The 17,239-nt window shown below is 40.0% G+C and overlaps 2 protein-coding genes across 3 annotated transcripts in view; one reads left to right on the top strand and one right to left on the bottom strand.

The window, feature by feature from the left end:
• Window positions 1–77: 77 nt before the first annotated feature.
• On the top strand, window positions 78–4,911 carry RPL9 (ribosomal protein L9). 2 transcript variants are annotated; one of them, XM_063108166.1, is made up of 8 exons: window positions 78–155; window positions 518–564; window positions 645–760; window positions 1,328–1,423; window positions 2,400–2,532; window positions 4,182–4,262; window positions 4,461–4,577; window positions 4,811–4,911. In XM_063108166.1, exons 2-7 carry the CDS (start codon window positions 519–521, stop codon window positions 4,565–4,567), a joined length of 579 nt encoding a protein of 192 aa, XP_062964236.1. In that variant the 5' UTR covers window positions 78–155; window position 518; the 3' UTR covers window positions 4,568–4,577; window positions 4,811–4,911. The 2 variants fall into 2 exon arrangements, with proteins under 2 accessions (XP_062964236.1, XP_062964235.1); XM_063108165.1 differs by having other exon boundaries at window positions 99–197.
• A 5,218-nt stretch (window positions 4,912–10,129) lies between these two features.
• Window positions 10,130–17,239, bottom strand: part of KLB (klotho beta) — a 30,390-nt gene continuing 23,280 nt past the window's right edge. The window contains exons 4-5 of the mRNA XM_063108766.1: window positions 13,746–14,889; window positions 10,130–10,518 (exon numbers count right to left, since the gene is read on the bottom strand). Of these exons, the coding sequence (XP_062964836.1) occupies window positions 10,130–10,518; window positions 13,746–14,889 (1,533 nt within the window). The remainder of the gene's footprint in view (window positions 10,519–13,745; window positions 14,890–17,239) is intronic.

The raw sequence follows: 17,239 nt of genomic DNA, 5'->3' as shown, positions 1-17,239 counted from the left end.
TCATGACGCAATACGCAGGGCCCTTACGAGTTACAATAACGTGATGACGAAAGACGTCCTCTTTTTGCCGCATCTACTGCGAGGTGAGGGTGTTTCTCTGTTCGGTGGGCCCTGGGAATCTGAAGTCATCGGCTCTGGGAAAGCCAGTGGCACAGGTCCGACGCTCGGAGCCCTTGTCCTGGTTGTTCCCCAGCTCGGTGAGCGCCGTATGGACCTGGCGGCACCAGGATGCGAGTCCTATTCTGGGCTTTTAGGCCTACCCCCGCCTCTCAACCTTACTGGGATGGCGCCTCCTAGATGGGACTTCCAGTGTTGGGCCGAGCGGGGCTTCACCCGTTGGGCCTCGTTAACACCCGCTTTGAAGCTGCTCCTGGCAGTCGGGGCCCCGCCTTGGGCCATTCTTGGTCTCGGTCCTTCTGTGTCTTCCCCGGGAGTTCCGCCTGGGAGTCTCCGGTAGGAATGGAGCTCTTTGCGGTGTAATTTGTTAGCTTTTTTACCCCGAGTGTTTGTGTTTCAGAATGAAGACCATTCTCAGCAATCAGACTGTCGACATTCCAGAAAATGGTATGAGACTTGATGTTTTTCTCTTAACAGTTTACTCTAAGCCTTGTTTTGTGGCCTCACGAATCTGTTCTCTCTTGTAGTCGACATCACTCTGAAGGGACGCACAGTAATAGTGAAGGGCCCCAGAGGAACCCTGCGGAGGGACTTCAATCACATCAATGTAGAGCTCAGTCTCCTTGGAAAGAAAAAGAAGAGGGTGAGGGGTTTTTTGGTTTTTTTTTTTTCCCCCGGTGCTTAAATTGCTTGTTTGTAAGGGAGTAATTTATAACGGCATCAAATTTGGTTGCCTTAAAATTTTATGAATTGAGGTCCAATGTTTTCACTATAAAATTTGACATCCAGAATTGTAACTAGGTTTGCCTTAGTGAAGTCGGAAAACCAGATTTTTAGTACAGTGGATTACAAAGCCCAACAAGTAGTCCTCATCAGTGTCAGGTTTAATACTGTTAGAGTTAGGAACTGGATGATAGGTTTTTAAACCTGAAGACTTAGCTGTTCAGAAGTGAAGTTTGTTGAGACTTGTACTACAATCTGTGGTTCGGGGTTGTCATTCCTTTGTGAAATTATCTGTGATGTAGAGTAATAAAAACATTTGTGAATTACTGGAAGCATTAAATGTGATTGGATTTTTCCAGTTGAAAATCATATGCTTTGGTTAGGATTGATTCTAGAATCCAGAGTAATTCAGGGAGTAAACGGACTGTTCACTTGCAGCCTATTTATTCCTGGAAAGAATCTTCTGAATTTTTTTGTTCTGTTACAGCTCCGGGTTGACAAATGGTGGGGAAATAGAAAGGAACTGGCTACTGTTCGCACTATCTGTAGTCATGTACAGAACATGATCAAGGGTGTTACACTGGTAAGCAGAATGATTAGACTTACTTATTTTGGAAGATGAGGTTTTTCAGCTGTAGTTTATATGTGCAACACAAGTATCTACTGCAGAGAGTGTATTTTGCATGTAGTTTGGTGAGATACATGAACTCTAGAACTTGGCAAATAGGCGTGCCTAAATCTTTCGAATTAAGTGATAAATGTGAATAAAGACCAGATGGGTGCAATATTTAAAAAGAAGGCTGATGGTGTTTTTTTCCCACGCAATAAGGTTCACACCTTTAGGGTTTTGTATGTTTTTGTGGGTTTTTTTTTTTTAATCGAAAATCTGCTGCAGAGCATAGGGTAGGTTTTGATTACTTGTTGGTATGTCTTGAGCCACCAAGACCCCTTTGGGGGTAAGATAACATCTAATTTCTGAGCTCCCTGACTTTTTCCTAAATGTATATCTCATGTCACTATTCTTTCCACCCTCCTCTCCCCAAGATGAAGTTCATGCTCAAATGGTTTTCTTTGCATTTAAATAAAACCCAGCCCTTCTAGAGTGTACCTGATAATGGCACCCCGTACTTCTACTATAAACCTATTTGATCACGTTTCCTCTATCTACTCTTACTTCCAGACTAAATTCCTTGAAGGCAGGGGGCCTGTCTTGTTTGGCTTGATCTTGCCATCCAGTAACTCAGTAAATGTTAGTCCAGGTGTTAGTCCAGTGCCCAAATGAGGGGCTTTGGGGTTCTCATTAAAAGAAGCTAGCATTGTTTACTGTTGGCATAAGAGAGAGTAAAATGCTTCCTTAAGGAGCTTTACAGTTCAGTGAGCAGACACAGAAACATGTTTGTAAGGCTTGGTACAAGTGACAATTTTTATAGAACCTTGACAGTGAGTGCTATGTAAAGGCTGTTAACACTTTAAAATTTAATGTAAACATTCTACAAGATTCAAAAACTGGATTTATTTAAAACTTCTCATATTGCTAATAGCTTATTTATTTAACATAGGGCTTCCGTTACAAGATGAGGTCTGTGTATGCTCACTTCCCCATCAACGTCGTTATTCAAGAGAATGGGTCTCTTGTTGAAATCCGAAATTTCTTGGGTGAAAAATACATCCGCAGGGTTCGAATGAGACCAGGTATGTGCTTACCTTTCAGATGTGATTCAGAAATTTTTCCAACATACTTTTGAAGGTTGGTGTTTTGGGGTTGGCTCTGAGTAAAATCAGATTTATTTCAGAACTATCTCTTAATTATACTTATAATAACTTGGTGCTAGTTAAGGGTTTAGCTTTATACCAGTTGTGACTCCTGAAGGTTTATACATTGGAGTAGTTTGCAGAGCATGGTAGCTGCATTTAATTAGTTTTGCAAGCTGAAATCTTAAAACATTTTTTGAAGTTTTGATTTTATTAAGTAATGAAGATATATACTCGTGTATAATTGTGTCTATTAAATGCTCAGTATCCCCTATCCGAGATGCTTGGGACCAGAATTGTTTTGGATTTTGGAATATTTGTGTGTACATACATAATGAGGTATCGTAGGGATGGGTCCCAAGTCTAAACATGAAATTCATTTACATTTCATATACCTTATGCACATAGTCTGAAGGTAATTTTATACAATAATTTTGTGCATGTAACAGTTTGTGTAAATTGACCTCTCAGTGTCTCAGCCACCCATGTGAACATTCTGTGGTTGTTTGAGAACAGCATCATTCTTGACCATGAATTTATATACTACCATAAACAATTATTTTCTTAAACTTATTCACACAAAAGTACTTAACAGTAAAAAATATGACCGTACCATTAGTACAGTAAAAAAATAATGTGTTCAGGGTAAATAAGCAGCACAATAGTGTCACCAGAATACCTATATGAGCTGTTAAAGAACAGCAGCAACAAAAAAATGGCAGGCTTTCAGTCTCTACCTACAGTGCTGTGTTTTGAGCACCTATGTTTTGACTACAACCCCTTGTGAGGTTGGGGATTTTGAGTTTTCAGATTAGGGATGCTCAACCTGTTTATACTACAGTATATAATGTAGGGTGCAATGTGATGTTTAAATACAAATGTACATTGTGGAATGATTGAAATGATTGGGCTAATTAACATATACATCACCTCACATACTTTGTGGTGAGAACATTTAAAAAAAATTTTTTTTTCTTTCTTTTGACCAGTAAGGGGATCGCAACCCTCGGCATGGTGTGCTCCACACCACGCTCATTCAGTGAGTGCACCGGCCATCCCTATATAGGATCCGAACCCATGGCCTTGGCGCTCCTAGCGCCACACTCTCCCGAGTGAGCCACGGGGCTGGCCCTGAGAACATTTAAAATTAAAGATGCTCTCTTGATGCTTTTTTAATCCATTGGGATGGGAAGAAGAGAGAGTCTTAGTACCAACTTAATAGCTCTCCAAAAATATTCTGTGGTGACAACCCTTATATAAAAAACTTAAAGGATACCAAATACAGTAGGAATCAGAGTTGGTACAAAGCTTTGTACAACTAAATTAAACTATCTGAACAAATACCTTAATTGAATCACTAAAAGAGTTTGTAACCATTGTAACCACTCTGGGACTCTGGTTCATTCAAGCAGGAACATAAATAAGATTTTGGCCAGATAAGTCAGATCCTATAAAACCAAAATCTCAAGAGAAGGTTCATTTTGTGCATGGAATTTTAAATGGAATTAATTACTACCCCTGGAATTTAAGTATTTCATATACTGATCCGATTTATGTTGACACAATGCAAATACCCTCTCCCCTTTTAGGTGTTGCTTGTTCACTCTCTCAAGCCCAGAAAGATGAGTTAATCCTTGAAGGAAATGACATTGAACTTGTCTCAAATTCAGGTTTGTATGTTTATTATGTCTAATTAGGCCTACAAAATTTTGTCTTAAATCTTGTAGTTGAATACATGGTATTTTATTCACTTCATTTGATTAGCTTTTTTAATTGTGGAAATTAGAAGGCTATCTCAAGGACATTCCGAGATTTTTAAGATGCGTTTGCCTGATGAAGTAATTGCCTTATCTTTTTCACTCCTGCAGCTGCTTTAATTCAGCAAGCCACAACAGTTAAAAACAAGGATATCAGAAAATTTTTGGATGGTATCTATGTCTCTGAAAAAGGAACAGTTCAGCAGGCTGATGAATAAGAGCTAAGAGGTAGGTTCTTATAGTGTCTGTTTTATTATTGCTTCAGTTGGGAGTCTACTAGAAGACTTACACTGGAGTTGTAATAGTCAAAAATGGAGAGTTGAGTTCTGGAACACAGTAAATTTGGTAGAATAAGATCAAATTGGCATGAATTTAAAGTAGGTTTTAGATTATTTAGAATAAAACTTCTGGACAAGGGAATTAATGGAGATTGACAGATGTTTTTATATTTCTTTTTACAGTTGTCCAGCTACAGAAACAAGCAACAGGATGATTCCCAAGACATGCTTGTAAATTTTAATGATGGAATAAAAGACCTATTCATTTGGGACCTTTTCTTAAACTGATTATCCTTTCCAAGTACTTGGCAAGTAAACAGTTCAGGAGTAGACTCTAGTATGCTAAGAACAATGCAGAGGGAAGAGAAAATTAATTTTTTTCCGTTTTTTTCCTTCATGGGAACCAAGTGGCTTGAATCTCATTCTTGAAGGAATAGCAAGGATATTTCAGGCAAGAGAAATATGGTACCAGTGACAGGCATACAGCACAGGTGTTCATTATTGGATGTAGAACTTTGAAAATATCCTGAAAGTGTCTATTTTGCCAAGGCATGAATTTGAATTAAAGCAGGCGTGCCCTAGTCACTTGTGAAAAAAACAGCTGAGAAGTGGGACAAAGTGATACAGCCTCTGGAAGGTTGAAAGACACAGTTAATTCGTGTTTATGATGAATATAATTGCGTTGGTCTAGGGTCTCTGTAATCTTGTCCTCTACCCTCAGCCATTTACTTCCATACCTTGGACCTTGATATTTTAAAAAAACTGATAATCACCCTTCCCAGCATCTCTTAATTTCATGTGTTATCTTAAAAAATGATGTGATGCTACCATAGTAGATTTTCTTTAACTCAGCATGGTGACCCCCAAATCTCTTCCTGCAATCTTCCACATCTCCTTTGGTGGAAACTCCAGCCTTCCAATTTCTCAGGCAAAACTTAACATTCCACCTTTATTTCCTTTTGACACACCATACATCCAGTTCATCAGGAAAGCCTGATGGATGCCTTCAAAATATGTTCAAAGACTTTATTAGAAAATTAAGCAATAAAAAATGAGGGGGATCTATAGATTATGAAACTACGGAGGTAGCAACGAGTTGGAACAAATAGATCTTATTTAGATCTTGATTCAAGTACACCAATCGGGTATATGATATTAAGGAGTTAATCTGGTTTGATGATGACATAGTTAGATTTTTTTTTTTTTTTTTCTTTTTTTCTCTCGTGACCGGCGCTCAGCCAGGGAGTGCACCGGTCATTCTTATATAGGATCCGAACCCGCGGCGGCGGGAGCGTCGCGCTGCTAGCGCAGCACGCTACCGAGTGCGCCACAGGCTCAGCCCGACATAGTTAGATTTTTAAGAAATATGGGTGAAATAAATCTAAGATTTGCTTTGAAATATATGAGGTGGGGTTGTGGTAGGCATTGAATGGGGTTTTAGGTGAAATAAGATTACTTACGAATTGATAATTGTTGAAGCTGGACAATAGGAGTTCATTATACTCTTCCACTTAGATAAAGTTTTGAAATTTATAATGTAGAAAATGAAACAAAAACCCTATATGTTTCACCTGGTTACTGTAATAGATTTTTAACTATTCACTTTTGCTCTTCCCCTCCGGTCTATTTTCAGCATCAGCCAGAATACTTTTTTTTAAAATTTTTAAAATTTTTTTTTTATTTTTTAAAGATGACCGGTAAGGGGATCTTAACCCTTGACTTGGTGTTGTCAGCACCACGCTCAGCCAGTGAGCAAACCGGCCATCCCTATATGGGATCTGAACCCGGGGCCTTGGTGTTATCAGCACCGCACTCTCCCGAGTGAGCCACGGGCCGGCCCCAGAATACTTTTTTTGAAACAGATCATAGCACTGTTTCAAATCGAACAACTGTTTTTTTTTTTTTTTTTTTTTAAAAGATGACCGGTAAGGGGATCTCAACCCTTGGCTTGGTGTTGTCAGCACCATGCTCAGCCAGTGAGCTAACCGGCCATCCTTATATAGGATCCGAACCCGTGGCCTTGGTGTTATCAGCACCGCACTCTACCGAGTGAGCCACGGGCCGGCCCGAACAACTGTTTTTTAAAACTCAATTTTCCTGACTTTTATGCTATAGCCAAACTGATCTTATTGTTTCTCAATACTAAACACTCTGCCTTAAAGCCCTCAAGTTGTCTTAGTTTACCTTGTTGTGTATTGATCATACACTTTTGCTAGAATGTAACCTCATAAGAATGCAGTCTTTTGTACCCTGGCATATTCCAAGTACCTAGAACAATGGTATGTAGTTATTTGCTGAGTGAATGGTGCCTAGATTGGAGGGACTCAGTAATAGTAGTGGGACTGGAAAGGAGATGTTTTGGAAGATATTGACAGGATTTCAAAGCAGTTTGAGAGTTGAGGGAGAAATTTCCAAGTGGCAATATTATAGCAGGTTAGAGATGTATCAGTATGTGGGTAGTAACGACTGAGAGTAAATGAGATTTCTCAGAATGAAGTTGACTGGTACACTGGGTGTGACCTTCACAGGATAATTTTTAGAGGCTAGTTGTAGCTAAGGAGTGATTTCCATGATAACTTGGGTGTGGTTAGTCTGCTTCTCCAGGGAAGACTTTTACATGTTTTCTGTGTCTGTGGATAAGCACTTGTGTGATATTTTCCCAACTTAGGGGTGTAGGTGCCCACATTTTGTTAATGAAAAAATATACCCAGAAGTAAGTTACTCACTTGACACACAGCTTGGGAGAAGAGGAAGGCAGTGTTGAGGCAGAAGCCAGTTATAATTCCAAAGCCATTCACATTCCATGATCTTACAATTGACCACATTGTTAGTTAGATATAAATAATCAGCATAAACCAGTTTATTTGGAATAAATTAGACCGAAAATTAAGCATTTAGTCACAAAGGCCTCAGTTTCCAGAGGCTCTTTAAACACTGTAGTTGTGATGTTTCCATCTATGTCAAAGAATTTAGTGAAAGGTTATATTGAATACATAAAGTAACACAAGTTAAATGTCAAGGTGATACTTTTTCCCCAGCAAGTCTTAGAACAGCTTAAACTCAAGATCTTATCTATTTGTTCCTTTCAAGAGCTATCAACAGTTTCTGACTGACTTGATGATTTTTAAATGAGTTTTATGATAAACTTGAACATTTTAGTAAGTATAATACATCATGACCCAGATTAAATATTTACCTAAGGATTCTTGTATGATAGTTTAAAAATTAGTAAAATAATACTCAAGTTGTGGACAGGGAGGACTGTGCACAGGGTTTAGGAACTATTTGGGGGAGTTTATGGCAAGGTAACAAGTTCAAAAAGGGACAGGGCTGGGTGTTAGCTCACTTGGTTAGAGCATGGTGTTTTAACACCAGGGCCAAGGCTTTGCTAAAAAAAGGGGGGATATAAGCTTAAACTTATTTTTTGGGTGGTTGGCCAGTACAGGGATCTGAACTCGACCTTGGTGTTGCAATATTGCTCTAACCAACTGAGCTAACTGGATAGCCCCTTAATCTCTTAATGTGAAGACAAAAAAAAATCGTGAAGGTAATGGAGTTGTCAGTCATGAACATGAGATACTTTAGTCATAGGGCATAAAATAGAGACCGGAAAGCAAAACCTGAAAGGTTAGTTACAAATCTTTGCTATTCCTATGCCTGTCTGTACATTTCTTTTTCAAGACCTTGATGTTAAGGAGAGATTGATAGGAGTTGCTCGATTGACAGTAAGGATTTTCACTGGGGTGAATGGGGCATAAATGGGAAAAAACCCAGCCAAGTGATTCTTTTAAATGACTTAGTCTTTCTACATAGTTAACATAATAAAACAAAATCAGTAATTATTCATTGTCTTAGGCACATAGTTCTCAAAGGGAAAATACCAAAAATTCTTGCAGAGCATACCTAAAAACTGCCAAAATTGGGGAACTGGCGGCAAGAAGGAGACAGAAAAGAAACATAAGCAAAATTTTACTGTGAGAATTTGGCCAGTCAAGTAGCAAATCGATTTCCCAGTGTGCATTTGCTTGAATTGACCAATTTTATTCTCTTTACAGTATCTTTGAAAATTACTGCTGTTCATTATCAATTAGAAAATTATGTACTGGATTTGGCTTCTGACATAGGTGGACTTGGAATACGATCACAATTGCCTTTATTTAGGGTAGTTTCCTACTAAGGTTTTTTTGAGTAGAAGAACTTTTGACTTAACGGGACAGACAATGACTAGTTACTGTGTGTAATGGGTGGTTATTTAAATGTTGACTCATCCAAAGAAAGAATAGGTATAAATGGATATAGTCAAGTTTTTTCCCTCCATTGTTTAGAATACACTGAACAAGTCTAAAGTACAGAGTTTATTTTTTAAAAAGTCAAACTGTCCATTCAGGTTCAGATTTAAGAATTTATGTAATCCTATTCTGAAAAGGTTCTGTAAAAAAAACAATTTTAACTCATTCAGGCTGTAAACATACTGAATTGTATCCAAAGTGTCACAGTTGCTATGTCCAGGTATTATGGCTGCATTCTGAACCTTGAAAAGTACCTAGATATGTGTGGTGTCAGTACAGAGAAGCTCCTCTGGGGAGAGAGCAAGTCTTAGGGAATAAAATGCCCTTTGACTACTATTGATAACTGATAAATAAAACCTTACGTCTTTTTAGGATGTTTAGCTTTCCTAAGTATACCCAATCTTGTTTGTCACCTCTCAAAAATCAGTGGAGGAGGAATGATGCCAATTTATTTAAAGGAGAAGTTGCTATACTATGAAGTTGAGTGACTTCCCTGTCTTCACAGATAGTTAGGTCTCGCTCTCCTTAATCTTAGTCCTGTGATCTTTCCATGAGATGAGTTATGGAAGTTATGTGTTATTTTTTTAAAAATCAGATCTAATAAAAATCGCAAAATTAGATGTTTTATACATGCTTGATAATTTTTATTTCTGTTGATTAAAAACTAAGGGATTGATGTGCTTAAGAGTATGCTGTAACTGGCTGTTGACAGCACTACATACCCTATTGTGTTTTTTCTTTCCATTTGAGAACCACCCTAACCTAAAGGATAAAGCACCTTGTTAAAAGTGACTATATATCACTGACTATCCAGTTTAAAGAAGAGTTTAAAATCTCTGCTTGGAGTCTAACAAAACAGAAAGTTTCACTTTTCAGAAATTTCTTTTACCATAAGTAGCTATTGGTATTTAGGGAAGAATGGTGGAAAACAACTCCTCAAACTTCATGAAGCAGTGTACCAGGTAATCCTCGTAGCGTACAGTCTGTCAGGGTGAAGCTTTTCTGTTCAGATCCAAGAACTGAATTCACTGGTGTCAACACCTAAAGGAGAATTCATTTGAGCCACGTAGCAGAGACATCGATTGTCATCACCTTCATTACCTCAGTATCTCAAATTGTTATATAATACAGGTATATCTTCTGTAAGTTACCAGTATATGGAACTGGAGTGAATTTTTAAACACTCTATCATGCAGACAGAAATGAGATCAGTTTAGCTAAGAACTCTCCCGTGGCCTTTCTTTAATGGTATGTGTTGTAAGTTCTTTGCTTTCCAGTATTTTCTTCTCTTTCGCCTATGAAAAATGGTGATTGATAAAAGTAGAACCAGAGTGGAAAAGAAGCAACAACCAAAGAATATCAATGGTTTTTTCTGCATAAGAAATAAGCAGACAGTGCATTCTGTGTTTCTTTGAGTTTGACTGCATCTAGGAATACTGTTCTCGGGAGGGAATCCATTGCTGCTGATCAGTTTGTTGTAAGACTGTATTGAGGATTTAGCCTTGAAATGAGATGTGAAGAATCCAAATCTGGGTTTAGATTTTTCTTCGGTCAGTTTGAATGCATAATAGCCTTTGATTTTGACTTTGTCAATCAGGTATGCTGAAAAATATCAAAAATGAACATTATTAATCACAAAAATAGACTATAAAGTATCTTTGAATAAGAATTTAGTTTTCATTGAAACAATATAGGGGCCAGCCCATGGTTCACTTGGGAGAGTGGTGCTGATAACACCAAGACCACGGGTTCGGATCCCTGTATAGGGATGGCCGGTTAGCTCACTTGGGAGAGCGTGGTGCTGACAACACCAAGTAAGGGTTAAGATCCCCTTACGGGTCATCTTTCTAAAAAAAAAACAAGATAAAGTCGTGCCCATAAAAGTAGTGATTCTCATTAAGGGGTTTTTGTATTGTTCTGGTGGCTGGCCTGTACGAGGATCTGAACTCTTGCCCTTGGTGTTACTGACATCATGCTCTAACCCAGTGAGCTAACCAGCCCCTCATTAAGGAGTTTATGGACATTTATTCTTTTATGATCCATGGGAATAAGGGGAAGATATGTGTAATAATTTAAGTTTAAAAAGAAGTTTGAAGAACTCTGATCCATAAATAATCCAAAAACACTTGGGGAAAAAAGCAAATTTAAGAAGCAGAGCCTTGAAAGTAGAAGTACTTCTCACTTTTGTTCAAAGGGTCACAAGCAGAAAAATCTTGCCTATATGGCTTGATTCCAAACTTCATATGTGCTGTTAGTGCGCCTGGTAACCGTACTTGGTTTCCCTAGTGTCATTCTTCATTCTTCACGCTTTTCCTCCCTCGTCAAACATACAGCACCTCCTCTGTCATCCTTGTTTCCTACTTCACTGAAAAATTGAAGCATTCGGAGGAGAATTTCTTTAATCTCCCACAGTCACATTCACCTACTACCCCCTGGCATCTGCACTCATACAAGGGTACTTCAAAAAGTTTGTGGAAACATAGAAATAAAAATAGGAATCCTTCCATGGACTCCTTGAAAGACCCCTGGTATATTCTGCCTTCCCTACTGTTACTGTGGATAACCCAGCCGTGCTCCGACAGAGGCTGTCTTCTCCACTTACACATGGAGTTTATTCCCTCTTGATATTGCGCTGTCTGTTCTCCCTTTTCTTTTCTCATGTATTAAATTTTCCTCACTATTGGATCATTTCCATATAAAGACGCTATTTTAATTAACAAAAACAAAGATCTCCCTTGATTGCACATCCCCTTCTAGCCATCTTTTATAGCACTGGCTCCTGTTCAGTCTTTCTGGTTTCTCCTTATGTCTCTGACATCTGAATGTTGAAAGTTCCCAGGGCTTAGCCCTGTTCTCCATGCTGCTCTTAGTGATTTCATCCAACCTTATTTTAAATACCATCCATTGATTTTTGACTCTCAAATTTGTATCTCAGCCCTGGACTTCTCTTGAACCTGACACTCGTATCTATTGGCCTACTTGATATCTCTGACTGGATGTGTGGTAGACATCTCATATTTAACCTGTGCAACACCAAAATCTTCCATACCCTTGCTCCAAAAACCTGTTCCAACCACAGCATTCCCCAACCTGGTAAATGGCCACTTCATTATTTTAGTTGCTCAAGCCAAAAGCTTGGAATTGGAGAGTGTTAATTAAAAGCAAAAAACCTTGGAATTATTCTTGACTCTTCTCTCACACTCCACATCCAATCCTGTTAACTTGACCTTCAAAATACGTACAGAACCTAGCCACCTCTCACCACCCCCACTTTTAATAACCCTATCCAAGCCACCATTATCTCTTGCCTTGACTGTAGCAACTCTCCGTTTCTGTTCTTGCTCCACTCCCTGCAATGTATTCACAAAAGTGCAGCTAGAGTGAATCTTTTTAAATGTGTTCAATCATGTCACCTTTTTGTTTAAAACCTTCTAGCACCTTTCTATCACTGAGTAAAAGACGCAGTTCCTACAATGGCCTACTAAGTCCTACACAATCTGCCCCTTTCCTTATGTCTTTGACCTTGTCTTCTGCTACTTTCCCCTTCACTGATTCTTCTCCAAGCATTAGGACCTCCTTCCTGATCCTCAAAGAGGCCAGGCATGCTCCCACATTAGGGCTTTTGCATTTGCTGTTTCCTCACCTACAACATTCTTCTTTCAGATAACTGCACTAGGTTGCTGTCTTGCTCCTCCAGATCTTTGAAGACTTCCCTGACTGCCTTATTTAGAATTGTAACCACTCCTGTCCCCCACCCCTGGGCACCCTCTTTCCTGCTCTGTTTTACTCCATAGAACTTTTTATCTCTGACACTATATCTTACCTATTTATTGATTTCATATACCATGAAAATGTAGGCTCCATGAAAACAGCAATCTTTATTTTCTTTAGTGATATGGGGCCTAGAACAATTTTTGCCCATATTAGGTGCTCAATAAATATTTGTTAAATGGATAAATTTCTGGGCTCTTTTTGCTACTTCAGCAAATCTATCACAAACATTTAAAAATAAAGTTAAACAATAAGAACCAGTGCTGAGAAGGGTATGTGAGTTAAGTACTACATTGCTGTTGATGACATTTGGCCCAGTAAGTCCATATTGAGGAATCCATCCTAAGGAGATAATCAGAAGTGAAGACAAAGATTTCTATACAAAGACACCGCCTTTGTTAGTAGCAAAAAAATTAAAAACGACCAAAATATTAGACATTAGAGAGATGGTTATGTACATGAAAATATGTCAGTATGATGGGATATTAAGCAACCATTAAAGTAATGTTTACAAGGGATGAAGGCAGCATCGTTAAAAATGTTTACAAGGAATTTTTTATGACACAGAGCACTTATTTATAATATGATATTAAGAAGAAGTTGGAGGGCTGGCTGGTTAGCTCACTTGGGAGAGCATGGTGCTGATAACACCTAGGTCAGGGGTTCAGATCCCTGTGCTGGCCAGCTGCCAAAAAAGAAAAGAAAAGAAAAGAAAAAGTTGGATACAAGACGGTTATAGCATGAGCCCAGTTGCATTAAAAAAAGCCTGGCAAGCATGCTGGAAGTAAATAATCCAAAATATTGACAGTGCTTATCTTGGGGAGTGAGATTTCAGGTGATTTAAAAAAAAAATACTTGTCAGATTTTCCTTAATGAGCTTGTGTTACTTTTACGATTGAAGTTTTTTTTCAAAAATTCAATAGGAAGTCCAGTTTTCAGGACAAAATCCAATTGACAAATCTGACACTGTCACGAATGAACCTTCTCCCTCATCCTTTTTTGTTCATATTAGTTGAGAATCTCACACTTCACTGTCTGAAGTAGCCCCCACAACTCACCTTTCAGAGCCTCCTGAATGTACTTCTCCAAGTAGTATTTTCGGAGCTGGTCATTTTCCAGAGACTGGTCATCGATGCCGTTGGCCGTGATGTAGATGTCCAAGTCTCCGTAGTTCTTCCGGATCCACCGCAGCAGCTTGCGCTCTCCCCAGGGCACCACGGTCAGGCGCGTGGGGGAGCTCAGCCGGGTGATGTCCTGCAGGAACTGCACATCCCTGTCCGCGTCGTAGCGGCTGCCGCTCTGCTGCTCGTGCATCACGAACCTGGTGGTGAAGTGGTTCAGGGCGTAGAAGTCGGCCGCGCCCTTGACCAGCCTCCTCTCGTCCTCGGTGAAGCGGGGCAGCGCGGAGCTGGAGAGCCCTCGCCTGTTCTTGGAGGCGATGTACTCTCTCATGGCCGGCGGGTAGTCCCCCGTCTTGAAGAGGGGTTCTGCGAACCAGGCGATCTCGAACTGGAGGAAGCGCTCAGCCGCCGTCCAGTGCGAGTCGGCGTAGGGGTTGGCGGGCTCCGCCCAGTCCGAGTGTAGAGACAGCGACAGGGCTCCGCGCTGGGCCGGCCTGTACTGCCGGTCGTAGAGGTGCCACACCAGGGCGTGGGCGATCAGCAGGTTGTGGGCTGCCAAGTAGGTGTCGTTACTAGTGCGGTTGTAGATGTCACTCAGCCGGTTGGGCTCATTGATGGTGATCCAGAGCTTCACCAAGTCCCCCAGCTCCTGGAAGCACAGCCCTGCGTAGTCCAGAAAGGCCTTTGCTGTCGATGGATTCAGCCACCCCCCGCGGTGCAGCAGAGGCGCGGGGAGGCCTAGGTGGGCGTGGGTCGGGTGGTACAAGGTGACCATGGGGGAGATGCTGAGCTTCAGCCCCTCGCTGGCCACACACCTGTAGTACCTCAGGGCTTGTCGGTTAACTGAGGACAGATTGCCAGTGGGAAGGACTGAGGCCCAGTCCAGAGCAAACCGGTAGTGGGTGACTTTCATTTTTGCCAACATCGCAAGTTGTTTTTTGATGCTGACAAAATCTGTGCATTGAGCTGGCCGTGTTTTCAGCCTCACCCCTTCCACTCGGTGCAGCAGTCTGTTGCCTGTGGCATTCCACACATACAGGTGAGGATCACTGAACTGTGGGGAGGAAGCCACAGACTCCGGCTGTGAAAGACAAGCACATTCAGATAAAGCATGTGCTGCCAAACAGAGGCTGTTAGCATACCAGGTCTGAGAGGAAGAAGGGCCTGATCTTATTCTGCTTCTCACTACAAAAAAAAATAAATGATGCATATGTCCTTCATAATGACCTGTGTGTTCCGGCTGTTCTGGTGATGTCAGAGAAAAGACCTGATGGATTATCCTTCCTTCCAGCCCTTGAAATCTCCTAGGGAGACCAGAAAACAGGGAAGGAACCACACCCTAGGGCTTGGCTTGGGAAACAAGTTGTTTGAGAAAACACAGAGAAGCCATTTTTTAGTTCATTTGACCTCAAAACCCAAGTTATATAGTGGGGTCTCATGTGATTCTGTTCAAATGCATCAGGAAATTGTCTTGGTAACCTCAGTTAAAAGCAATTTATAGCAGGGTTTAGATGGAAATTATCTTGGTACCCAGTTAAAGGCAATTTATGGCAAGGTTTAGAATCCATCCATTAGACAAAATTAAACACTGCCATAAATTCCAGACAAAATTAAAGTTCCAGTTTAGAGGGTTTCATTGAGATCAGCACTTGGAGTTAGAGGAGGCTGGTTGACCCCAGCCACAGTTCCTAAAAGAGGCAAGTGGGAGGGGGTAGACAATGATCCCCTGCGTTGGATGAATAAAACTAACTCCTATTCGAAAAGTTCAAGTGATAATCACATTTGCATCCATTATGTCTCCCCCTCCCATGTGCCTGTGAGAACACAGCATTGATTCATCCAACAGGAGAATATTGAACACTTTCTCTGTGCAAGGGACTTGGGTTATGAGTGGAAAGAACAATAAAATACCCCCAGAAATTCCCAAGCTTGACTCTTGGATCTGATAGTGTCTCATTCCCTACCTCCACCAAGGAAAAAGCTCTGTTCTACTTCTGTTCCTTTGAAACTCAGGCTTGGCAACTATATGGTGATGGAGCAATGTTGCCCACTTCACAGGTGTGCTATGAAGACTCAATGACAGGGAAAGTGCTCTGTCAACTCTAAAGCACAAACATCAGTTAGTCATGACTTGGGTTTAGTTTTCCCTGGTTGCAATAATTACCTGATAGGCCCTTGAGTCTAAACTAAAACAAAACCCTTTGGCTTAAGAAAAACATTTCCAAATTCAAGACTAATAAGGGAAAGTAAAAGTTCTGTACTTGTTTTAAAATACTTTTTCTTCTCATGACCGAATTTAAATGCACCAGGAAAAAATGATAATTAACCTTTGGTAAATATTTTCCCTCTCGTTATCTCATGTGTCATCTTTCATAGTCTAATTACAAAATCATATCACTGCCCATTTGCCATCTGCCAACCAGTTATCTAGAACATTAAACTGAAAGAACATTGATCATGTGAGCATGAAGTTAAATCTGTATATAATTAATTATTTGAGTAAAATCCTCTTAGCCTAGATTCCCAGTTTCAGTGTTTTGAAAGCTCAGAATGTCACAGTATTGAAAGCGTGTTTACAAAAAGCAATCTTGCCATGAGGCAAGGCAACATCAAATAAAAATCTGTCTTACTCTTTTTTTTAAAGATGACTGGTAACGGGATCTTAACCCTTGACTTGGTGTTGTCAGCACCACACTTTCCCAAGTGAGCCACGGGCCAGCCCTAAAATCTGTCTTAAAAACCTCCAGAAAGTATTAGTCTTTAACAGCAAATGGGTGTGATTAATCTGCTAAGAGATCTCCTTAAAGATGGTACACCCCAATCCCAATCCTGATCCCAGAACTTGTTTCTAAATTCCTATCCCCGGGGGAGGGGGAGTTGGAGTAATTGCGTAAGAGACACAAAGAGCAATTATGATTTGTAATGATGAACATGCTAATAATATTGATTTGATCATCAAAAAAATATTGATTTGATCACATACTGTACAGAAATACTGATAGTCAACTCTGTACCCCATAAACATGTATAATCAAAAATAAATAAATAAACAAATAACATCCTATTCCCCACCAAAAAGATACTGGGTTCCTTGGAGAAATGGCTTTTTCCAGGTTGGGGGCAGGAAAAGAATGAGGTGAGGCTGGGAAATCTTATGCCAGAAAATAAAGTACTTAAAAACTGAGAGGGAAATGTCAAAAAGACATAGGAGCAGCTAGAAGGGTCCCATTGGCTAAATTTGAGACAATCTGAGCATCAGAAGGAACAATGTCATACTGACAATAATGAATTATAAAACATTGAACTTAATAAATTCCAGCTAATAAATGCAGAAAGAATAATCTAATTATTGGCCTGGACTCTTCAAAAATGTCATTACCACAAGTTTGAGGAAATTACTCTGAATTATGTTAGATACAGTTATCAGGAAA

Source organism: Cynocephalus volans, chromosome 9, assembly GCF_027409185.1.
Source record: "Cynocephalus volans isolate mCynVol1 chromosome 9, mCynVol1.pri, whole genome shotgun sequence".
NCBI lineage: Eukaryota > Metazoa > Chordata > Mammalia > Dermoptera > Cynocephalidae > Cynocephalus > Cynocephalus volans.
The sequence above is the reverse complement of the archived record's forward strand: the minus strand, read 5'-3'. Positions and strand labels throughout refer to the sequence as shown.